Source organism: Cyprinodon tularosa, unplaced genomic scaffold (assembly GCF_016077235.1).
Source record: "Cyprinodon tularosa strain WSP-4 unplaced genomic scaffold, ASM1607723v1 ctg409, whole genome shotgun sequence".
Taxonomy (NCBI): domain Eukaryota; kingdom Metazoa; phylum Chordata; class Actinopteri; order Cyprinodontiformes; family Cyprinodontidae; genus Cyprinodon; species Cyprinodon tularosa.
In genome coordinates, this window is record NW_024039129.1 from 768060 (window position 1) to 794653 (window position 26594).

At 37.3% G+C, this 26594-nt stretch overlaps 1 protein-coding gene across 1 annotated transcript; it reads right to left on the reverse strand.

The window, feature by feature from the left end:
- Window positions 1-2335: 2335 nt before the first annotated feature.
- fam131c (family with sequence similarity 131 member C) lies at window positions 2336-25080 on the reverse strand. The gene is made up of 6 exons (XM_038298526.1): window positions 24815-25080; window positions 23367-23428; window positions 17529-17613; window positions 6687-6932; window positions 6385-6474; window positions 2336-2949 (listed from the first exon to the last, which is right to left on the reverse strand). The coding sequence occupies exons 1-6, from the start codon at window positions 24843-24845 to the stop codon at window positions 2678-2680; spliced, it is 786 nt and encodes a 261-aa protein (XP_038154454.1). The 5' UTR covers window positions 24846-25080; the 3' UTR covers window positions 2336-2677.
- Window positions 25081-26594: the final 1514 nt, after the last annotated feature.

Genomic DNA, 26594 nt, shown 5'->3' on the forward strand with positions numbered 1-26594 from the left:
TATGTCTCACTGTATAATTTAATTTCTACCTACATTTATTTATTTATTGTTTTTATATTTATATATTTGAGCATTTAAATATTTCTTTATTTATTTTTAAATATGGCAGAGTTTGTCCTCCATACTCCCATGTCAGAGAATGAAGAAAGCCCATCCAGCCAGTCACAGTCAGAGAAACAGGACTACACTGAAAAACAGGCTGATCTCCACCATCTATAAACAAAGGCGTCGATGGCAGCAACACAGCTGATATTTCTCTCCAGGATGGAGTCACAGTCAAACAGGACACCTTAAGTTTTGTTTTGCTTAACTTGTTGGTGCCTGCCTTTGCAATGCAAAGAGCACCACTCCCACAGAGACGTGCAGTAAAAATGCCTACATGTGTAGCATTTGGCTGCAAAAAGAAGCAATTTGCAATTTCACTGTCAAAGGGTGTGCTTACCAAAAAATCTTTATATACACCAATGTATCCTATAGTATAGTATGTAGCGTAACATTAGTCTGGCTATTTCAGACTGACTGGAATATATTGACTGAGTTAGCCATCAACATTGTTTCTAATGTTAGAAAATAGAAATTAGAGTCAATACAAAGTAATTCACTGTGTGTTTCTTTTTTGAAATGCATATATATATGTTTATTTGAATGTGAATTTACACTACATGTGTAAGTTATTTTAATAAAGTTATTCAGTCACAGGATAGTGTATACGTGAGTTTGTGTGTGCATAAATACTTGTATGTATAGTTTATTCAAATTATCAAATTCTTGTTGTAACTATAAGCAAAAAGCAAAATATGAACTTGATGTTGCTTGTTATTTATTAATAACTCCACAGAGTTATTAAATTGGTTCATTTAGCTCTATTGTAAATTTCTCAGATTTGAAGGCTAATGCAAAGACACAGCATAAAAGTATATGGCATCATGTACGCACAGTTTGCAAATAGGAAAATTCTATTGCATTACAAGACATGTACTTGTTATTCAGTCTTCATGTAAAATCTTGAAATTATATGTAATATGTAATTACCATAACAATGTAATAAATACATGTCTATTAAATGTACATCATCAATTTAGCAATTTTGGCACATCTGTAGTATTATGTTCTATTAACACATTAATTTTATTGTGATGGATTTGTGTAATATGTTATATTCCATGATTTAGAGACTTCATTAACTTTATAATGACTATGAATGTGAAGTTCCTATTTGTTTAATTATAAATTAAAGTAACCTACTTACGCTCTAAAACAGCAAGTGTGTCAAAGTGATGAATTTATATTTATTTCATAGGTCTTACGTCCCTATGAAAATTAGATCATCGTTGTTTGATAGAGCACGTATTGTTTACATTGCTACCAGTGTAACTAGAGAGTACCAATATGGCAGCCAGTGACTTCACTTCAACCACATACTACCAACGAGCAATCGGCAATCCAGTGAATAAACAGAGATCAGTGGGTTCTACGTCTGTTTACATCAGGTCATTGAGCCCGGCTCTGGGGTTCTAGTTAGGCTAAAAACACTATTGGGACAAAGGGTGGAAGTATATTGCCTTAATTTATCAGAAACAACTGTATTTTTGGACTTTTTGGTATTAGCCTTTAAAGTGATTATGTACCTTTGAAATACAACAAAAAGTATTTTTTCAAAACATTTATCAAAAGTAGAAGAAATTTTTTCATCTGAAGAAATGAGGACAGTTGAAAAAAATCTGCAATATTCCTTTGAATGTTATTCAGGTATCGCCCCTCTCTGCAGATTCAGCCGTCCATTGCCTTTTTTTGTTATGTCTTGTCTAGTTCCCACCCCACATAATATCTTTGCAGTGGGAAAATAGACCATCTTTGCTTCCATTCTCTGCCGAAGGGCTCTGATGAGTCACTGAAAACCATTTGTTCAAACTTATCTACTGTCTGATCTCCTCAAACAAAAGGGAGAAACACAGGCGCAATGCAGAGCACTGCAAACGTCCATAGAAAGAATACGCTGACAGGTCGCAACAACAGCCACGTTTAGCATTCATCTCTCCCCCTGCCCTGTAACAGGCAGGGCTGCTGACGTATGTAGAGAAAACACACAGCGACCACAGCTGAGCTGCTCCCTTCCTCCCTCTCCTTCTTCCTAAACAGCTTCCCTGCACCTGGGGCTTTCAGAGAGAAAAGTGTGAATTATAGCTAATCATTCTCCAGACAGACAGGTAATTGGATAGAAGACTCTTTTTGTCTTCAGATTCAGTTGAGAAATCTTAGGAGATTTTTTTTCTTACTTTGTTAATGCCAGTTTGAGAGTATTTTTGTGTGAGAAAAAAAAATTTCCATAACAAAATTAGACAACCATATAGAGTAGATATATATTAAAATCAATGCTTTATGGCAAAGTATTTACATCAAAATCATTAAACTCTTTACAGCTCAGTTGCATATGTTTTCTACACAGAATAAAAAAGTAAAATGTCCCACTGTACATTCACATGAAGAATAGGCCTACCTAGAAGTAAAAATAGTATTTGTCATCTCCCAAGGCCCTCCCATCCTTCCATTTTGATGTGTTTCAAACAGTTTGACTTAAAATCTCTTACAGAACAATCATTGCTGGTGGATGAGACTTAATTGCACTGAGTCTTATGGATATTTCCATTTTAATGGTAAACGTCTTGTAGTCCCAAACCTAGTTGTAAAAAACATCGTCCTCAGAGAGGGAGCTGCTGTCGACATGTCGGACAGCAGCTTCTGCCATCACCGTGCTTCTTTCCTCAAAGGGAACATCAATATCCTGCTGAGTGGTACATGTGGGGGACATCAAGCCGACTGGCGGTGGGTGGATCAGGCCGGTTGCAGCTCTGTCGCCATAAGCCTGGGTGTGGATGCTGTACAGATACTGTGGGACACCGACGCTTCCTCCATCAAGCAAATACTTGGATAAGAAGTGGCCCGCTGCAGCTGAAGAAGGGATATAGGGTCAGTGGGTTTCTCAAACAATTAAAAAATCGACTGGTTCTAGATGGATTTTCTAAGCCTGTTAAAATGACTGTAAAATAAATGTTTGTTTGGTATCTTGAACAGCACTTGATTGTTAAATCCTTTAACTAATAAGACTACATTCATTCACCCCACAGCCAACAGGCAAGTTATCTATGAATTTCTATACGTTTGCCTCATATCATTGATTTAAGGAGTAACTTTTTTTGTAATTGTGTGACTTTTGTGTAACTTGTTTTTGTAATTGTGACAGATAAAAAAAAATCTACAGTTACAAAACACCACAGTTACAATGCACAAATAGTTTTGCTACAATAGTTCTAAACCATTTGAAACAAAAACCAAGAATGTAAGAGGTTTTTTTGATGTGCAACTTGTAGAACATGATTTGTGTACTTGTGCTTAAAATTTGAACAGGTGTAAAAAAAAAAATTACTTTTTTTTATTCTACACATACAAAACTTAGAATGAACCTCTCTACAACTTCAAATTCACGCTTACAATGCACAAATAGTTTTGAAACAAAATAACCTTCATAGTTATCTTTTATACACTATTTGCTCAAATTTTGCATCATCATTACAGTGCTGGGAAAAATATTTGCTTTTTTTTCCTGTTTCATCCTTTTTTGACACTTTAAGGCTTCATATCAAACACATTTTAAAAGCAGAGAAAGATAACATTGTTTAATTCTAAATGCAATTTTCAAAAAAGACAGTAATTTATTTGAGAAGATTATTTCTAAGCTTCACAGACTTCTGCAAACCACAGTGGGAACCATTATCCACATATGAAAACCAGATGGAGTAGTTAGTCTTCCCAGGAGTGGCCGGATAAGTAAAATAACTACAAGACACAACTGAGATCAATCCAAGAGGTTACAGAAGAACCCAGAGGAACATTTAAGGCTCAGTTAAATCAATGATTTGAGTTTGTTTTTCAGGACACATTCTGCTCCAGGAATTTGTTATGTTCCTGTGTCTAGTCCCCTCATAGCCTGTCTGGTTCATCATTAATCAGGTGTCTGCCTCTCTCCTGCTTGCATAAGGGACTTCATCTTTAACAAAACATGACAGAGACGAGCTGTTTACACTGCAAAAAATTGAAGTGCATTTTTTCGGTGATTAAGCAGGTAAGTGAGGATAAGGTAATTTACATTCAAAATAAGAAAAACAATTGCATTGTCATATTTCATTGCATATTTAATTATCTTACTTTAAGGGTAAAAATTAGGGCTGAAACAATTAATCAGATTAATGGTGAGCAATTGATTATTGACATAATCGTCAATTAATTATGCCATTTAAACTATTATTTTCATTCAGGAAAACGTCAATATTCTCTATCCAGAACTCCTCAAGTGGAAAAGTTTTAGTTTCACGTGATGTAATTTGGTCAAAAATCTTCTTTAAAGAACCTTTGGCTATCCGATTATTATGAGTTATTGAATTTTAAAGAAAAACTATTTTACTAACATGTCTAATAACCAAGATGTTTAAGATGTAGTACTTTACTTATAGTTTAAACACTAACAGAGGGCAAAGAATTAGATTATAACCATGTGTTCTGGATGGATGTAATTATGTATGTAATTATCTATGTGTACATTTGATTTGGGATGGAAAAATAAGCTGGGAGTAGTCTGCCTTTAATTCAATTTAAACTGCAAACTGGACAAATACACGGAAACAAGTAATCATCTAGCACTGGGCATATTTTACTGTTTGGAGCATACAAGATGTTATGAATTTCACTTGCTTTAAAAAAAAAAGGTATATCTGTATTTTGAATCTGTACTTTGAATAATTGTTTTACAAAAGTCTAACTTGGAAGTGGGGCAAAAATGGCATAGAGATTCCTCTTCAAGTTACAAGCAGAGAGAGCAAATTCTGCAACTTGCAAACATATCAAGCATAAATTAAACAAGCAAGCACAGAGAAATTGAGACCAGCAAACTCAAAATATAGACAAGCAAACACAAACATTAGACTACCAAACAAACATGTCAGCAGTAAACTTAGATAACAAACACAAAAAGGAGAGCAGAGAACTCAGAAAATTTATTTTCAAACATAGACATCAGACTAAAACTGTCATGAGGGCGCTGATGGCTGGCTTAATTACTCCTTTCATTCATCTACCTAGATCCACCCATTTTCTCATCAACAATCATCTGTTCACCTGCTCCAGTCTCTATTTAACCTCCCTTCTTCCAGTCACCAGTGGGCACGGACTTAACTTTACAACCAGGTTAGGGATTCACACGTTCATAATCTGCCTCCGCCAGATTGATGTGTTCACTAACCTGTGATTCTTCATGCAGAGGTTTTTGCCTTAGACGCTCTGGCTGTTCACTTCAGATATCTCGTTTTTAATAAACATTATTTAAAATTTCGTTATGTCAGTCTATCAGATTACTGGGTTCTCTGTTCTGAGTTCTGACAAACACATAAACAAAAAATAAACTTGTAAAAAAATGCAATAGAGAAATACTGCAATGACAGATAATAGCAAAGTATAAACTCTCTGTAAAAAAAAAAAAAAAAAAAAAACTGCTACAAATATGTAATTCAAGCTAACACACAAGCATACAAAACCCATGCAAATGAAAAATGCTAAAGGTAACCTAAGGGTGCATTCCCACCGAACGCAAACCCTTTAAAAAAAAAGAATTCAGTTTTATCTGCTTTTGCTGGCCTTGAAATTCGCCTGGCCAGCGAATGCGTTTCGCACAGCAGGCGACTTCACCCAGCAGGACAAAGGCCCCTACATCATGGAGTTTGATTATCGTTGGTTTCAAAAACAAAGTTGTCGGTGTTCCTAGGTTCACCAGATTCCCAGAGGCGGAACCAGTACGGGGAATACCACCACCTACTTTATGCAAGAAATTTGCATTCGGTTTGACAGAACCTTAAGACTAAGCAACTGCAAATTTAAACAAGCTGTAAACTAGTCCCACTTCTAATGTATGAATAAAATAAGGATTCCTATTCATTTCATATACATCATACATATATTTGTTTAAATGTTCAATTTGGAGTACATTCTAAAGACATGATATTATCATATGTAAAACAACACTTTTATAATTGTCCCTTGGATGGAGTCAAACTGGCAGGCCAATATTACAGTAGGGTTTTATATCAAAATTCAAAACCGCTTTTGCTTTAAAACACAAGTTCACTCTCTGATCTATTCAAAGTTTTTTCTCTCAAAAATCCATTAGAGAAAATAAAAGGCGTTGGATAATAAGTTTGGGATTATAATCAGCCAAAGCCATTACAGAAGAAATGGTCTGTGATGTTGTTTTAATCTCTGGGTTCATTTGCATTCAGTGAATCTTACAGGGCTTCCCTGAAAAGGTATCAAGACTAAAAGCATCTGTGACTCACCAACCTTGAGAGCTGGTAGATGGTTGCTCATAGCTATCGCTCATGGACCACACGTTCATTGCCGCTTCAGCCAGAGCAAACTGTTCTGCTACACCTGAGAAAGAAACAACATATTAATTTCCTATTGAGACAACCCCATGTTGTTTCCCCGGTGGTCTATTGGACATCACAAATAAAAGAAAATCCAATAGGAGCAGCCCTTTGAAGCCCTTAGTATTATTGAATTCTGCAGTCCAGCCTAATCAAACCGAAACAAGTTCAGAGATCAGAGCATTTCTTATCTTTCACTCCATCCATTAGTCTCACCTGCAGCAAAACGGGCCTCTTTGATTTCATCCGTCATTTGGGAGTAGAACTGCTCGTCCTCCTGCAGCTCCGTCCCCATGCCCCCACATCCTCCTCCTCCTCTACTCCAGCCTCCACTCCACCCAGCCCCGCTTCGCCCCACCTCACCACATCCACCCCATCCTTTCCACTCAATCAGGTGAGCAACTCGCCCCTGGGCCATCGCTGTGGGCTTGGTGATGTGCTCCTTTATCGTGGCCACTAAGCCTGAACAAAGAGAGAAGGAGAAGAGGAAATGCATCTTAATATAGTTTACTGGATAAAAGGTAAGCTGGCTGAAAGAAGGAACTAAATGGGCCATTTAATGAGCAGGAACAGTATCTGTTGCTGCAGTCAGATTAGGAAGCAGAAAAGAAATAGAACAGGAAAAAACTGCTTCCAATACATTTTTATTTAGCTTTACTATATAAGTCTTGAAAACTTTATGGAAAAAAATTATACCACTATGAACATGATCAATCCAATGCACCTTTTCATAATAGGGCATTCTTAATAGGTGTGTAAACAATGCAGTGAAAATAAAATTTCTATGTATCACTTTTTCTTAAAGGTTACAATTCATCCTCAGTAAGATGTTGGTTTGAATGTCTAAATCAAATAATTTTCCAACCTAATGGGGCTAAATACAACATGAAGTTGTAAAATTAGCATCATGCAATTTTGCAATAGAGTAATGTTGCAGCTACATTTGGATATTTTTGGCTGCAGCTTTTCTGATCCCATCTATCATTGGTTTGTATAACTGCGCCACTTTTATCCCTTTCTTTAAGGGATGTAAACAAATAAAAAAACTATGATTGATTGCTGTTTAATGATTTATTAGATTGAAATGTGTTCCATTGAATAAGCATTATTGTTTACTGAAAGAGTTTCACTCACTATTGTTGTGTTAAAACAGTCCACTAGAGAGTGCTGCTATTCAATTTACCGTAAGTGGCAACTTGCGAGTATTTGCCAGAGAAGGAATGCCGAAGTGGAAGAGCATGCTACAGCAGCAAAATTCATCTTTCCGAGTCCAGGATTATTTGCGCTATTTAATGGGGAAAAGGAGGAAGAATACACTTTACGTGGATGTTTGTAACACTCGATAAACTCCTAAGTTATTATCTAAATACATTGTTGAGACCAGCGTGTTATTGAGTAACACCGTACAGGAACTAGTTTCTTTACCAGTAACTAGGAATGTGACTTATTAGTTGCACTAGACGGTAACGCGTTAAGGCTGGTTTATACTCAAAAACCAGGTTGTCTGTGTGTGCGTCGCACTGAACGCAGATATAGCCCCGCCCCTTCCGCAGACCATCTGGTGCACCTCTCCAAATTTGTAGGTGCTGCAGACAGGAGGCCTCTGATTGGTCAAATCTACATCCGCTCTACACTATGCGTATTTCCTGTTTGGTACTTTTACTGACTTGTTTTGTTTGTATGACCGCCACTGTGGAAAACGACTTATGAAGATGGACCAGCTAGAAGAGCATGTTTTTTATATAATATATAATATAAACTAAATTAATAAACAAGCATACCTTTTTATTTAAGACAACCCACTACATACTATTAAGTATATAACAGAAGTATTATTATTGATTACAGGACGAAAGGTGATGGCCCAAAAAGATCCAGGATGATGCTTTTCAACCCTGGTCCTCAAGGCACACTGCCCTGCATGTTTTAGATGTTTCCCAGCTTTCACACACCTGTTCTCAATTGATAGCAGATTATCAGGCTTTGCTGAACTGCAATCATCTGAATCAGGTGTGCTGAAGCTCAGAAACATCCAAAACGTGCAGAGCAGTGGGCCTTGAGGACCAGGGTTGAAAAATACTGCTTTAATTTATATTTGCAAACTGTAAATAGTTATATTATCCTTACTTATTTTTTTGTGGTTTGTTACACTTTAATTTTTGCCTCTTGTTTTGATATCTGTTGAAAAACAGTCATTATGCTGTGCTGCTATAACAAGCACTTAGTAACACAGATTTCATACTATAAAAGGGATATTGCGTAAGGATTACTGCCATCTAATGGAGAAATGGGGGTATTCCCTTCAAACAAACTATACACTAGTGCGTCACTTCCTAAAACACACAATGCGGCAACAGTAGCCACCGTCTGTCAAAAACCTAAGATGATGCAGACGTAACAATCTCATCGGAAGTGAAGCTTCTACAAGCTGGCATTTACTGTGATGAAGCCAGCTTTCACTGTGGCTTTGAAAGCTGCTAAACCTGCATAAAGCTATGATTCTGTACCAACACGTTTCTATATGTTTGTTAGGATTACTGGTATTCTTTCTGTGGCAACAAATAAAACGGCCTCATTAAACTTTTAAGTGTTGAAAGACTTAATTGGAAAGTGTTGGCTTCATGCTAATTTAGGCAGTACAGTTCACCTACTGGTCGAGGAGAAACATGCCTCAACATCCCTTTTATAATCTTTCTCCTTCTTTACTTCCTTCCAGCTGGAGAAGCCTTGCCTATTGCTTATCCTCTATTATCTATTTTTTATAATCTCCGCTTTCATTCTCTTTTAGGCTTTGTTAGGGGATGGTGAAACCATGTTTTGTGCTGTTACTGCATATGCATGGTCCTTCATTGTACTACAGTAGAGCAGACTCCCAGTTGCTGGGTTAGCGTGTCCAAATAATCTTCACCACGGCCTCTCAATCACACTGAACTGCCAGCAAAGAGAAAAACTTTGCTATTCCTTGCATTGATACTATTTTATCCCTCACTGGCATCTGTACTCTCAAGATGGCTTACTGTCATGGATCTTCTTAAATGGGTGACCATCCTTATGTTTAATCATTCACTTAAGAAAATGTACCATTTTTGGCATTTTATTAATCATATACAATTACTTTAACACAATGTTTTAATGTTAGAAGGGTAGGACATAAAACAATTGCTTTAAAGTAGCTACACATGAAATGGTTGCATATTTTTTTCCAGTGTATTCATAATGGTGATAATGCGCCAATAAGTGCATAAATGTAAATGCAGTCATCAGGTTAAGGCAATAAAAAAAGAGAAATTGTTACACAATGTCCCTTTAAGCCATTATAGCCTTGCAAGAGTTTATACTACTGCAACAAATTTACTGGACGCCATTATAAAAACATATGACCACTGTTTGCCCTCAAACACGTAATTCTCTGGTGCTGCTACTTGGAAAGATCACCAAACAACAATAAGGGAAGGGAGCATGCAGAAAAACTAAATGGTGACACATGAAGAAGTAGGATTGGACAGAGACTGAATAGAAGCTAAGAGTATTAGTGTAGAGGAGGGTGATCACTGGGGCACGGATCAGATGAATCAGATTATACTGTACTGATCTGAAACAGCTGTAAGGAGAGCAGGAAGCTCAGGCATTGAAGGATTGGAACTATAACTACACTTGAAAATTAAGTGTTTCGAATAAACAAGGGGAAACAAATTAAGTAAAATAGATGTAAAGAAGTATTGGAAAATATAGACCTTAATTCCAAAACAAAGAGATACATTATATCACAAGAAGTACAAGAACTAGATCTCAGATAAAAAACAGATTTAAAGTCCTACAGGTCATGACATCCTTATTTCTTGCTTTCAGTATCTTATGCTCATATTTGACAGAGCTGTGGTTCTTAAATCAGTCTTAAATCCTCCCACTCTGTGTATAAAGTACATAAGATTATTCAGATATTTCCAGGGAAGCATTGACATTCATGAGATTTCCAAATAAACCTCCTCACTTGACTTTACATCCGGGCTGCGAGCCCTAGTTTTTCATGAGCTGCTGAAATGACTTGAAGTAACAAAAAAGAGGCCATCCTTTCACGTAATCATGGGAGACAAGGGTAGAAAGGTCTCAGGAAATGAAGGGCGGAAGAAAAAGAGTCAGTGTGGTCATATTTCAGAGGAGAAAATTAAACCAATATCACAGAAGAAAAAATTGAAAGGTTTAAAACCCAAAGGTCAAAGAACAACAGATGATATTAAAGAAAGAATCAATGGAGAAACAGCAGAACAATATCAACAGTGTACCGCCAGGAAATAGACATAAAACCAAAGGTTGCTGGTTACCACGGTGCTGAGAAGCTGAGATAAACATAGCAGACACTTTATTTTCATTTGAGCTCAATACCTGGAGATTTCACAGCACGCTTTATTGTTTGTTGTGTCACCCACAGCTGTCTCACCCTGCTTTCACGCGGCTACAGCTCTGTGAGGAGAGCTGAGAGTTAAATCTGAGGGAGCTATCATTTGCTTGCATTGGTTTAAGCAACATAAACAGAACCAGAAGACAGAGAAACAGCTTGAAAGTAGTATTTATCTGCCAAAAGGAGACTTAATAACATAGTGTTCATCGTGTAATTGATGCATGATTATTCCAAACACCTGATGACAACAAACATCTGATCAGGAAAGAGACCAATTAGCTTGGATGTGAAGTTCAAAAAATTTTCAAAAAGCATTCACTCTATCAGGCCAATGTATAAACAGTTTATTTATTTACATTTTCTAGTGAATATGACTTTAAATTCACAAAAAGGCTGTAGCCTATTCAAGTTAATATCTAATGACATCAAAGAGCGGCCATTTTGCCCAAGTTTGGCTTCAAGAAAAAGTAATGATGTCATTCATGTTGAATAAATATCTTAATTAGTATCTGCAAGTCTGGTTTCAGCCCATAATTTGTAAAATATAAAAACGTATTTGATGTCCTATAAGTTGTTTTTGTACCATTTATCATTGCCGTGTTTTTATATGCAGATAATAGCATTGAAGAATGTGTTACTGTAAGTAGAAAACTAGAAAGTAAACTTTTATTGATGGCAAAAAAGACAATTATATTCTTCAAATCAATGAAATTATGCAGACTATGTGCACTCGTCAACTCAAATACTGCAGAGAAGATATTGCTTTATTAAGCTGTGTTTTATGCAGCCTTTTTCCCTGCACATTCTGAGAAAAAAGTAAAGTGAATGTAAATAAAGCTTCTACAGTCCATCTCTGCAACACATGGTGGAGGTATGCCAACTCTGTATAAGGGAGATCTTCAACGTTTTCCAGGCCAAGGACCCCCAAACTAATGGTGAGATGGAGCGGGGACCCCCTTTACATTGTATGAAATTGTGTTATATCAAACTGGTCTATTACAAATGGAGTAATGTAACAAAAGTAATTTTGCCCTGGGATTATTAAAGTGTTTCTGATTCTGATTCCAGGTTGATGGGACAGGTGTTGTGAATGAAACGGTCCCAGCTTGAAAGAGCTCCTGTGTGTCACTGAATGTGTGCATTGATGACTGAAAGACATCTTCTGCCTCCATTTATCTGTTTACTTCAGTGTGTTGAATTCATGTTAATGTGTATTTAAGAAAATTTCAATTAGTGGAAAATTTTGCAGGAGGGAAATATAAAAAAAAAGGTCAAACCAACAAAAACTTTCATGACCCCCATGCAGTACCTCAGTGGACCCCTAGGGGTCGCGGACCCCCTGTTGAAGACCTCTGCTGTATAACATATAAACTAAAACAAAATACTTTGACCATTTTTTACTTCCTATTTGTTTTTTGCTGATTTAGAGAATTTATGTGTTTATATTTTATTTTCATCTGAATAAACTGACTCAATAAATTATTTTAAAATATTTCAGTTCACTGATGCAGAATTACAATTTCAGACAAAGATACCCAGAACATGCTAGAAGCAGCATTCAAATAAAACCTTTATCTATCAAAGGGGACCTATGATGTCATTTTAAGATACGTCTACATCAGGATCCAGACATCAACAAAGCATTAAGCTATAGCTAAAAAACAGCTGGATGGTTTATTGTAGTACTTAGACTTTTTCAAGAAGAATTAAAGGCTCAAATGGAAACACAAAAACGTGCAAATATTTAGAGAAAAAAAAAGGCTTATATGGAAGACAATCCAAAAACCCCAAAAAACTGGATGGATGTCAAAACTGTTTCAGAAAAAATGAGTGACAGTCCAGCTTCCTCAGATTTAAGTTTGTTTTATTGATCTGGATGACAGAATTTGCACAGTAGTGCAAAAATGTTTTGTATGATAGGTCCCCTCAAAGAAAAAACAAAACAGAGTAGAGAGTAAAACAGATTCTGTGTAAAAACATGAGACTTGCACCAGCACTGCACGTCTCTTTAGTATAAAGTGATTGCAGCTGTTGGAACCTGGTGAACGTCTGCATGCTTATAGTTACTGATGAGCAACACAGCATGAATTTAAACAGCTGTTTAAAATGTTTATTCTTCTGTGGTGATTAACAGACAGACTGGGATCGTCACAAAGCATGTTTAATCCCTTCGTTGAAGGGTACTGGTCTGTTAGGTTTTCAAGCTGCTGCGCTCAGACATCCTTTCTTACATTCCCCCTTTAAAATACAAAGCAGCATATAAATCTTCACATAATGAGCCCAGATTCTAGCAGCTACTCTGAAATGAAAGCCTGAGTTTGATGGTTTGCTTCCAAACATAAAGACATCAACCTCCAAAACACCTTAAAATAATTGCAGAGTAATATCATTTTGTATAATGTATGCAATCGAAAGGGAAATGTTCTAAAATGGATATATGATGATAGAAAATCAATGCTGTTTAGAGATATCTCACTGATAAAACTTTAAACTGTTAAAGCATATGCATTTTCTTAAGATTTTTTTTCTAAAGCTCACATTTTTCCAGTCATGCTTTACCTTCATGCATATAGGGGCAATTGACACTACTTAAACAAGTTGTTTGCCTCCATAATTTTAGAGAACACAGACCATAGTAAAAAAAAAATACTTAACAGCTTTCTAGTTTTAAATAAAATACAGATATTTAGCTATAACCAAAACCCATTTTGGAGCCAAACAAGGTTACAGGTCTGCTGAACATTTTCACAAATAACAACTTGTTCATTAATCTAGAAACCTTTGCAAAAGCGTCCTCACTTTTTACATACTGTTCTTGGCTTCAGTTTAGGACAAAGGTGTGAATTGAGTGTAGTTTAGGGTTAGGTATATGGCAGGGTTAGGGAAAAGATCTGGGTTAGGCCAAAGAAATGAGTGAAAAATAAATAGAAATCAATACAAAGACCTCATATACATAGTAAAGCATAGCGATGCAGGTGTGTGCGTGTGTGCTTTTATATGTAATGCCCTAGTATTGCGGTCAGATGCTGCTTGTTTAATGTTTGAAGAGAATTTAATTTAATTTAACTGCCATGAGCCAAGCCCTGTGAAGGTCATGGTTTTTAATAAGCCTTGATCTAATATCAGAGTTAATGTGTTTTGCAAATATTATCGCCGAGGGGAACCTGAACACCACTGACCCAAAGGCCAAGATGTAAACCAGCTCAAACACAACAATTACATCAACTGAGGCCATATCTGACATTAGTGTATTCCATTAGGAAAGCATTACAACTCCTACAGAAGATTATACCTAGTTTTTATAGATTGGCTTTGTTTTTTCCTGGCTCTTATTATATTTTATAATGAGCAATCTAAAAATTGCTGGTGAAAGTTTCAACCAATTATATTGGACTACAAAATATGTTGGACATAAATGGTTGTAATGATGTGAATTCACACAACACAAACTTAAAGTTTGTTAAAAAAACATAAAAAAAGGAAATATTTAAGGTCAGGATTGTCTGTCAGAATGTAAAGAAAGGTTATATGGACCTAATTTCTAAAGCTCTTGCAGTTTTTAAAGGGTAAACGTTGAATAGATAAACAAAAGTAGATACTACCACGGCAGTTTGAAAGAGTAGCTGAATATCACATCATTAAAGCTTCCTGCTATGATGGCAGATGAGTTAACACAGACTCCTGAGCAAACAAGGCAGGTTATAAATGCTGGATCTGTCAGCCAATGGTGCACGAGGAAAAGGGGCAGAAACTGATGAGACATTTCTTTTAATTTTAGTGTATCAAGTAAATGAGGGATAACAAAGCAAAAACAACAATAAAAAATTGGGAACCTCTGAAAAGCTTGTTTGTTTTCCTGGCATACTGGGTCAAGGAGATAATTGTTAGAACTGTCGTTGAGCTGAGTACTTCAAGTGATATAACCACATAAGGACTAAAAAAACATTTGAAACAACGGTTGCATCAGGGGGACATGATACAAGCATGATAACTCAGCGCTTTGAAGGTGGTTTGCTCTGTGAGCTGAGATATTTGATATTAAAGTGACTGTGAAAACCATGGTGGGATCAAAGAGCAGCTGATTATTTGCTAAGACATTCACCGAGGTTTCAATACAGTAAAATCACTTTTATCACCTTCCCCTGTAGGAAAATAGTTCAAGCCAGTTGAAAGCAGACCACAATATGGCAAAAGACATAAAATCATGCAGGGTTTAGACATTTCCCAGCTTCACTATGGTAGATTTTTATTGATGGCGGAAATAGTTGCTGGAAAAAATAGAAAATATATTATTGTTCCCAATGGTAGATTAAATTTTGTATTTGTTTTGTTTTTTAACTTGCAGTAACTCATGGTGATTGTTTTCAGCAAGTTGTGGATATTGTTAGCCATAGAACAGAAGGATCTTCTGTACATGTAGATGTCTGCCTTGCATTGAATCTGAAAATTCAATACAAACTAAATATAGGATGCTAAACTTTTCTCCAATATTTTCTCCATCCTCTTTTTTGTAAAATCCTCTCCTGAGATTCAAGAGAAGTTCTCTGAATAGAATCAACTTTCTTTACCATCTTGTTTATTAAATCAGTTGAGCTGATGCTGTTACAGATAATATGTAGCATCTTTCAGCGAGCACCAAAGGAGCTAAACCTCCTGTTCCTTCTCATAGACAGCTTCAAAGTTGTAATTCCTGTCGAGTTTGCTGTCCAGCTGAATGCCAAGGTATTCATACTCCTCCACCACCTTCACTTCTTCTCCCGGGATAACAGGATTCAACTAAAATATACAATCATCTCCCTTGTTTCGTTCACATTTAGAATCAGATGATTGGTTCCACACTATGCCACAAAGCAGTTCACCACTTCCTTGTTCTCAGCTTTGTGTCCATCTTTGATCTAACTAATAACTGCAGAGTCATCTGAGTGTGCTGGTGAAGATTCTCAGTCATCCAGGTGGTAGTGATTCCAAAAAAAGAAAATCCAAATCGTCCCACTGTACTTTATTTCCAAGGTTGAAGACTTTCGCTTCCCATCCAGGAAGCTTTTTCAATTCAAAACGTCAGGAATAGCACTGAGCTTGAGGTTTTGTACAGTAGCCCAACAAACCCTTGTTTTTGTTTTGAAAACATGCAAATTGAAACAGACATTCCTGACATTTTGAATTGAAAAAGCTTCCTGGATTGGAAGCGAAACGTTCAAACTTGAAAGTTCAGTGGATTGTTTTTAATTTTCTTTTTCTTTTTTTTTTTTTTTTGGAAGTCATCTGAGTACAGTATTTCTACAGAACTGGATGTCAAAAGTGTACAGAGTAAAAAAGAAACAGTGAGAGTACCGTCCCCTGTGGTGCTCCGGTGATGCTGACTACCAAATTAGATAGTTGACCCTTTAGTCTCAGAAACTGTGGTTTGTTAGTCAGGTACACTATGATCCAGGTAACCGTTGAGGCTTCCGCTTAAGTCTTCTTGAACTTCTGACGAAGATAAATCAGCCTGACTTTTGCTAAAAGCACGGGAGAAATGCCTCGTCTAAATGACAGTGGGTTGGTTGAAGCAGGTGAGTTTAAGGAGAGAAATATCTAAACCTGCGGGATACCGGCCATCGAGAACTGACTTTGGTCACCCCTAATCTAAAACATTATCAACGGACCTAAAGCAGACTTAGTTTTGATATGTATTCCATTAAAATGAGACAAAGCTATAAGTCAGAACAAAAAAAGAATAAATAATAGAAAGCAAGAGGTAAATAGTAACCCTTGAGAGGCAGTAGGTAAACCAACTGATGAGAATAGTGTATTTAAATATAAATGTATTCTAAAAAATGCTCATTATCTCTACAGTGATGAGCCCTATAGTGAAACACAGAAGTGGTAGCATTATGCTGTGTAGAGCTTTTTCTTTTATGCAAAGCATTGAATGTAAATATAGCTTACTTATTCGGATTTTATTCATGGAAAAGATAAAAAGAAGTAAACAAGTATTTGAAATGATGTTCTACCCTTTTGGATGATGGATCAATCCAATGACACAAAATAGAACAAAAGCAGGAATATGTGTGTGAAAACATTTGGATCCCTGTTTTGTACAACAACTGTATGAACACAGCATGATGTGTTTTTATAGCAACAAAGCTGTTCGGCAGCATTCATGGTACCTCAATAGAAAGTGGGGCGCCAGTTTGTGATGAATGATTATCTCTGAGTAAAAATTAAAAAGCCTTTTAAACACACTTATGTGACTGAATCTGCCAGCTTCACAGCCGTGTACCCATATCTCCACGTCTAAGTTATTCATGAGGTTTTTACGCTGCTCATAATTACTCTGTCAGTCTAATAAAGGACCTTCCACTCGGAAAAGTTCATCAAGGCATAACACATTAACTAAAATGATGAGCATCCTGCAGCGGGAACGAAGCTGTAAAAACGGGGAGTGACACGAGGTGGGAAGAGGGGAATTGGGAAATAAATGCAATAACATGACTCCAGGAAGTGAGACATAAAGGTAAAAAAAAGAAGATCTAATTGAAGGTGGATATGAGTGTGTGTGTTTGGGCAAGTAAGAGGAAAATTGCACTTCCAACCCCCTGTGGTCAGTAACACAGCTTTCCGGGTATTGATTTACAATGCAAAGCACAGCCTGAATCCAACATGTTTGTGTTTCTCACCTACGAGAGAGGATGTAGCCAGCTCTGCAATGTCATACCGGCTGGATTTATCCGCCACGCTGCCGTTGGAGGGATTCTGACCATCCTGCACAGCATGATGCAGGAAAGAGAAGTGGATGAAAATTATTCCTGAGTAAAAAATAAATGAATTTCACCTTCGTTTTGAATAACATTATATTAAAATCAGAAACATGGTAATTTCCTATTTGGTACAGTGTCCTACAAAATTTTTCATACTTGATGATGATGGAAACATAAATCTCTAGGAATTTCTGTTGGGTTTCATAGAATAGAATATAGAGTTTGTTGTCAGGTCCCACACATTATGTTTATGATTAATTTTTTTTCCTTTTGCCATATTTTGTTCTGTTATTATGGAGTTTGTCCCATTAGTTCAGCTTGTTTATATTTCACCAGGTGTTTTCTACTTTATTTCTTCTATCGATTTCTTAGTGTTTTAGTTGATTTTGTCTTTAATTTGTCTAGTAATTATTTCTGTATATTTTGATAGGTTCTTAAAGGGTTCTTTTGTATGTTTTTCTCTTTTAATCCCTACGTTTTTTTGCTCATTCAGCCCTTTTCATTTGATAATTAGTAGATTCCACACATATGTGTTTTCTCATTTGCCTGTTTGCAGCTGTTTTTATCCATTACACTAATATCTCTTACTAGTATTCACCAGGTTGTCAGTTTGCTTCATGTCTCCTCACCTGTTTTCCAGATCTTTGTGTTTACATTATGTCATTAAATGCTTAAAACATAACATGCTGCTTCTGAGTGCAAATCTACTGTGGGCCCAAAACATCACATAATGACAGTTGGATGCCACCTTTTGCTACAATTACAAGTCTTGAGGATTTTGGGCATCAGCGCTTTATTTAGTGGGAAACCTTTACCTGTTAAAATTCACATATCTTTTGGAATTGTCCAAAACGTTTGCACTATTGGAATATCGAGAAAAATGCCCTATGTCAAGTTTTGTGTCAGTACTGTTGGAACCTGAACTGCTGTATTTGTATAACTTTAGTGATGGCAAAATTCATAAAAATGATGCATATTTGACAAAGATAATGTTGATAGCAGCTAAAAAGTGCATCACAAGGAAATGGGGGGAGTTTGAGTGGCCAACGAAGGACCAATAGCCATCTACTGTAGAAGACATACTTTTAACGGAAAGGGTAACATACAGACTAAGACTGCAGGAAGCACAAATGGACAAAAAAAGTGGAAATATTACTTTCTTACAAGATTGCTGTGTCACCCAGACTGTTATTTTTTATTTTTTTTTGTTCCCTTTTTCATGTTATGTATATGCCTAAAAAGATCAATACGATAGTTAAACCTGATGTTATTAACAGTGCGGAAAAAAACAGCATCCTCAGGGTTCAAAGGCAAAATTTGATATTTTATGCTAAATAGAGTTAATGCAGCTTTTCCTTCCAAGAACGAAGCTTGATGAGTTTGGTGCCTGTGGGTGGATGTGTGGGTTCAGCCGGTATGCACACATAAGCAGGGTTTGTAGCAGCCCGACTGATGATAATGTTTTCATTGAACCTTTAATATACTGCCTCTTTCTTCTCTTTAAACTTAATATGAACCAAAAGCAAATGCCTTAACTATTAAATCTAATAGTTTAAATTGTGTTTTTTGTACCACAACTTTATTACTCGATGGGAATTACACCAGACATGAGCAGAGGAATAAAGCTGCTACTTAATGTGTTCTGTCAGTTTGAACTTGTCGTCCAGACCACAGGAAAGTAGCCACAAAAAGGAACTCATTTTCCCTGTAATTTATGTGAGGGAAAATTGTTTCCCTTTGAACTCTTGAACAGATCCAGGATATTATTTAAGTTTTGTTAAGGAAAAAAACTTTTGCCCATGATTTGTTTATTTTTCGTGCCTGTGATGACATCAATACAGAGACTGAAAAGACTGTGTAGGAGTATGAATCTGTGGGTGAATGGATAAATTAGGATTCTGCCGAAAAACAAACTATTTGGATTAAGACAGAAGAACATTTACATCTCCCCCTTTTACAATTCAACCCACACATTTGCCACTTTATTTTCTTTCAAACAGGAGCTAATGAAGTTAACAGTCAGAAGTTCTTCAGCATTCACACTCAGTGTGAATCAGGTGCTAACAACAGAAGGCACGATCTCAACACCCAGCTAGGTGCAATAAGAGCGAGAAGCTGAGCTACTTTTCCTAAACTTTTCATTTTGATTTATTATTCTTCAGCTGAATGCAAACACGTCTCGGTTCTTTAGAAAAGACTGCATTGCAGGTAGATTTGTTTTGCTTTTTGAGAGAACAGAATGTGGTATCATAGGCAAACTGTTCTTTTTTGCCCTTTAAACAAGAGTTAGGTTCTACCCTCCAATGACTACTTGGCACTCATACTCGTTTTACTAACTGGGAGGGTACACCCCTAACCCCCATCCTCACTAATCAGCTTAATAAAAGTCCCTCCTCCTCTCTTTTCCAACACTGACAGGCCAATCACTGACAATTTTCTTTATACATTGTAATACATTTTCAGCGTTCGACCTTCAAAATGAAAATGTGTTGCCTAAAGGCTTGTATTAAATGGTTTCCACCTTTGATTGAGCTTTTTAAAATGTATTTATTTATTTTATATGGTTGTAACTGAGCCTTAGTATTTCACTACCCAGACAAAATATTGTTGCAGGCAGAGAAAAGCTACTGATTGTGCCTGTGATATTCCGCTCATATCAGAACCAGGATGTGTAAACAGAGATGGCAAAAGTACTAACTTTCCGTACTTGAGTAAAAGTACAGATACTTGTGTTAAAAAATACTCTGGTAAAAGTGGAAGTACTGATTAAACTTCTTTACTCAAGTAAAAGTAACAAAGTACAGGCTTGTAAATTTACTTAAAGTATAAAAGTAAAAGTAGAAACCACCTTTTTCATGCTGTTGCCTACCTTTTAAATGGATGTCAGCCAATAGGACTAGATCTCCGTTGTGTTTCAATCATCTCGTCGTCCATACTACTATGCTAACGCCACCGCCACCAAGCTGCAATGATTTGCCACGAATGAATACCGCCAAATCTGTCGATTCATCTTGTAGTGGTGCGTCAAATGCAACGTAGATTCCCATCCAATTAGATTGAATTTGGTATTGATGACGTGAAAAATAATAACGGTAACTCCATTGAAATGATTCAAAACTAAAGTAACAAGACAATTTTTTTAAATGTAAGGAGTAGAAAGTACAGATATTTGTGTAAAAATGTAAGGAGTAGAAGTAAAAAGTCGCCATAAAAATAAGTAGTAAAGTCAAGTAAAAATATCAGAAAAATCTACTTGAGTACAGTAACGAAGTATTTGTACTTCGTTACTTCCCATCTCTGTGTGTAAATGACATCTTTGCTAACTGTTCCACTCATTGCCAAGGTTAATACAAAGCAACAGCAATGCATTTCTCTGAAACAATGCTTTTTTCTGTTCTATTGCACTAAACTAAACAGCATTATGAGGTTAACGCCAACAGAACCACAAATCAGCTGCAAATCTCTTCAGTAATCTCTGCTTTTCAGGTAATGCAGCCATTTTGAATTGAAAAATTAAACTGACTCTCTAGGATTTTTGTAAAGGTTTATGCAAGGCTGAGCTCCAATTCAGTGGCTGCATCCTCCGAAGGCCAGATTCATCGGACTGTTATGTCATAGCGAGGCATCATGGCCTTTTCAGATTGGAAGACTCCTCGTTGTGCAGCCGACAAATACAGCCTTCTTTTTGCCCATTTGGAAGGACAGGACAGCTGTATCCTCCGTGGGCTTGGGTATACCATGATTTATTGCGAGTCTAAGCAAGCCGGCTGCTCCATGCTCAGAGGAAAAAGGGAAATAGGGACAAACAGTGATGAATGTTGTAGTAGTGATGAAGAAGTGAGAATTACTTTGACAAGGCCATTCTACAGCCTGGCATACACTGTACGATATTTCTAATCATTGCACTCAGCTACAGCTTAAATTATATGACGAAACCGCAGGTTTTAAAAGTTCACAGCTCACAATGTATGTTATCACACTTTGCAGCCTGAAGTTCTGACACAATCTAACAATTCACACTGCACGTCCAAAAACGACACGTTCGGACTCAGCACCGAGAGATGGCGCCAGGTCGAACTCCTCAGTCTGGAAGAAGAAGAAAAACTCCCTTTTTTGCAAATGTGCAGTGCTCGAGGTTCTGGTAAATCGGCTCAAAGCTCTGCTTTCAACAGCAGGGTTTACCCACAAACACCTTACAATGGCCAACTGAATTTCAAACATGTTTGATTTACTCCCAAACTTAGGATTCCGATCAGGAGGTGGTCGCAAGAGGCTGATTGCCCCTCGTTACCCCCTTTATACTAAACGACGTAGGACACATGATGTCTGAAACTCGGCCCGATCCAAAAAATTCTCGCACAACTGGACAATCGGCCCAAAAACGGCACACACAAAAAAAATCGAGCAGTGTATGCCCGCCTTTAGTCAAATATGTTGTGGGTAATATGTGGTTTATGGGAAGCTTTTATTTGTCCCTGTACAAATGGGTTTGGCTGACATTTTAGCACAGATTGCAATAACTCTGCACTGTGGGGACTATAAATCTGATATCTCTGATGACAGTTTGATGCTGAAGCTACTCAAAAATATAATTCTATAAGCACACAGAACTGTATTGAGGAGATCAGCATCCATTCCTGGCCTACTTTTTGAGTCAAATATCACGGTTGCTAGTGAAGTGCAATGACAGATGGAGAAGGCCTGTTTGAATCTATAACTGAACTCTTCTGGCCTCCTTATTTTCATGGCCTTCAAAGAACCCAGTCCAGGTAGACCGGGTGGTTTGGAAGATACAACTGAAATTGAACACAGCCCGTGACTCTCAGTGCCAGAATTACCCATAATACAGCAGCGCTTTTCTGCTAACATAACAACAAGCTGTCATCTGCAACCGAGCAATTTTGCACTGAAAATTAAGAACATACTAGGAGTACAGCTTATGCCCTTTAGATATGTTTTATCAAAACTGGCAGAAACCTTACCTTGCAAGCAAGATGAATTGTCATGAGATTTGTTAATTCCCAACCATACACCTTGCTAGAGACCAACAAATGTTTTAGCCTCGATACAGAAATGTTTCTGACCAATGGAATGCTAATTAAATATGTATGACATCAAGCAGAGGCGGAAGGCTTAAGCTAAAAAAGCATGGCTGCTGATACGTCCCAAATGATTGTTTGTCGTGTTTGTCTCTGTGTTGCCCTGCGATGGACTGGCGCCCTGTCCGGGGTGTGCCCCGCCTTTCGTTCATTGACCGCTGGAGATAGGCACCAGCACCCCTTGCGACCGTACTTGGGATTAAGCGTGTTTGAAAATGGATGGATTTTTAAAATTTCAACAACTGGCTGCTGTAGGAGTTTCTTTTTTTAATAAAAAAAAAAAAAAACTGTCAGTCCCATCCTGGTCTAACCTTTAAAATTAGGCTCTACCTGCTTCTGTTCAGACCGATACTCTGTTTATACGGCCTAAATCAGTAGGCTTAGTTCATCTTATTTAGTTTAGTGTAATAAAAGAATACATAGAGTAGAAACTGGTAAATTAATTCATTAATCTTTCTTATTTTTTCTATCATCGTTTCAAAATGTAAATATTTTTCGGTTTTTCTATCATGATAGTAAGTTAGCTATAATGGAAGGGCCTATTACAAATAAGAATTAAGATATCAGATTTTTATAAAAATTGACACTGCTTCATCATTATCAATTAAAACCATATAAAGTAGATGATAGCAGCTTACCAGACACAGACAAGACCTACCTTGATGGAAGCTGACTGAGTTTCCTCGGTCTGGTGAGGCAATGATGGCTGTAGGTGGAGTTCTATGGGGAATCACAAACAAATATCTGGTTTTAGAACCATATAGCTATGTGCAGCCAGGGGTCAAGCGAGACTCGTATATAATGGATGTGATGAGAGCTTTGAATCCAGTTTAATTGACCCTCTGCATATTTAGCTTTTGCATCAGTTCACGCTCTGCCTATTTGCTTCATAATTGATGGTGATGAGGCTCATGTGAATGACAAGAGGAAATGAAGTGGCGGCCAGTTCTATGGAGAATTCACATCATTAAAAAGGGTCAGCAGGCACAGACACAAATACATGCAGGCACACACTTTCACACACAAGACTATAGACAAATGCTTGGGGTTTCCCAGGGGGAATGTCGTCAAGACAATCGGCGGTCACGGTGGAAACGGCGCAGCAACGGGAGCCAAGTGGTACCCCCAGTCACTAGTGTCACACACACAGATGGAGACACACTCTCTCCACTTGCCGAGGTCTGATCTCCAGCCTTATTCTGCCTGTCAAGAAAACTGCATCATGATTCCTTAAGCAACCCTCTGTCTCTGTAGATTTAAATCCCACCTTGACTCTCTTACACGCATACAAACACACTCTGTCTACTGATGCTCTCTTATCTGTTTGTCTGCTGCCTCGCAGTTGCCTCCTCCCTCCACATCATCAAAGCTCTGTGCTCTATACCTTTAACAGTGTTTAAAAGGGGTTATCTTAAGCAAAACCTTCATTTCCCAGCTGAAACCACAAAACAGCCAAACATTATGGCAGAAATATAATCTCCAAAGCCAAGTGAAAAAAATGTGGCATTGTAGGAAGAGGGGAGACCTTAAATCTATATAGAATTTTAAAATATTTTTACGGCATTGTTGAATTCCTTCTATTCTTTCTGAAACACGTCAAACCATTCCAGTCAGTCATCAAACACTCAATTATTATCCCACAAGAGAAAAATTGCAACTCAAGTCACATCCTCAAGTCCTGACAAATAGATGATGACAGTCAGATGAGGCTGTCACGTTTCAAATCCACCGTTTGTCTCCCTCAATCTTCACCTCATGTCCCCAAAGTCAGCATCTGTGGATTACTTTGAGAATGGCAAAAGGGAATTTGTTTTGCACATATACCAGATAAATCTTTGCAGTTTTCCCCATGATAGAGTCAACTCTGATGCGCCAAACTTGACACTCTCCATCTCACTCATGTTTCAGTACTGCAGGGCTATCCATTTGCTACGTCTGCATCAGCTGCAACACTCAGCTCTCACAAACTTAATGCAAATTATTATTGCAAAAACCCAGAAACAGAAAAGTTCAGCTACAGCTCTGATGTTTATAACCACCAACCATGCCGCAAGTTGAGACAATCCTCGCACATTCAGACGCAAACAGGTGGGCTCTGAGACTGACCTTTGTGACCTTTGCAGAGGCAGGCACCCATGGTCTAAGCGCAGCGAACCAGTTATCTGTTCACCATGGTGGAGGAGGAAGAAGAGAGGGAAAAGAAGGAGGAGAGGAAAGAGGCAGCAGAGGCAGGAGAAGTAACACTCGGCAAAAAAGCTGAGTGGGGGGGAGCGAACGCTGGATGAGCTGGAGACTGATGCACAGGCTGACTTCTCTGTATGGGAGAGGAGAGGTGAGAGAGCAACACTGACAGAGTGAGGGGAGAGGAGGAGGGGGAGCAGAAAAAGGGAGGAAATTGGGGAGAAAGCTTGACTGCCTGTTTGCTGACGAGGGTGAATCCCCTCCCCTTCTGTGTCTCCCATTCTCCTCCCACTGTATTCTCCCTCTCCCTTCTACAGTATTCATTGCAACCTCAGTGTGAACAGAGGGCATGTTCAGAGAGCTAAGGCTAATCAGAGTGGGTGTCATCTCATCAGTGGATAAAATACTAGATCATCTAAAAGTTTTTTTTATTTAGAATATTAAGTCGTTTTAGAATACACAAAGTGGGTCTTAGTTTAATATCTATATATTTTTTTCATTGTTGATCTTTTCATCAGGAAGACTAAAACCTCAAGCAGACTAAGCATCTTTTTATCTCTGCTAAAACTGACGGGGAAAGTTTTTTATACTTCACAAATTTCAAAGCTGCCCCCTTAACCATAAAAAGTAAGGTGAGTGAAAACATTTTAGATTTGTGCTACAGCTTAGCTATGTTTCGCCTCCACCTAAACGCTATTTTGCTGCCAATCAAAGACAAAAAAGGGTGTCATGCAACTGATATAAAAGTATTTATTCCTGTAGAACTGAATTTTTCTTTGTTTAAAGTGATAAACCAAAAATAAAAATAAAAAATCTCTCTATATATATACTTGTGTGTGTGTTAGAGTTTGTTTGAGGTTTTAAGGAGTCATCACAGATAACAGAAGCAGGAATCCAAAAACTGCAACATAAAAATGCAGAACAAACCAAAACCATGGAGACATCAGGGAAAACAAGCACGAGGAGCCAGGGAAAGACGAGGAACCAGCACTGAGGAACTGTACAGGGAGAGTATTTATGGGAGACTGAACAAAGACAGGACTAATGAGCTGATTAGGAGCAGTTGGGAACAGAAGTTTCTAGAATGAGCTACAGAAAAGGAGACCAACACCAGAGGGCGACAGAGGGCAAGCAAAGAAAAACCTAGGAACTCATATATAATAAGAAAACACAAATAAAGCTAGAAAACAAAGAAAACATGGATTATCTTGAAACTGAAAACTCACAGAAAACTTAACATATATATGTATGTTATATATGTCGTTATATATATATATATATATATATATATATATATATATATATATATATATATATATATATATATATATATATATATATATATATATATATATATATATATATATATATATATATATATATATATATATATTTCAGTTCTATGACAGATGCAGATTTTGTCTCTTCTAGCTTTTTGCACATTATGACAGTGTTTTCAAAACAGGTCAACACCAGCTTGACTTGATAGGACACATCTCTGAACAATGGATTCATGGTTGGAGCTAAGCCTCTTAATCTCATCTGTTGTTCTGCTAATTCTTACCAGAGATGTGGCTCTGCTGCTATGTTCACGGCCGACATCCTGCTGGAGGTCAACCTTTATCTTCTTTTACAGTCTCGAACATTTTTTTAAGATGTACTTAGATCCAACCATTAATCAACACACAGGCCTCCATCAGCATGA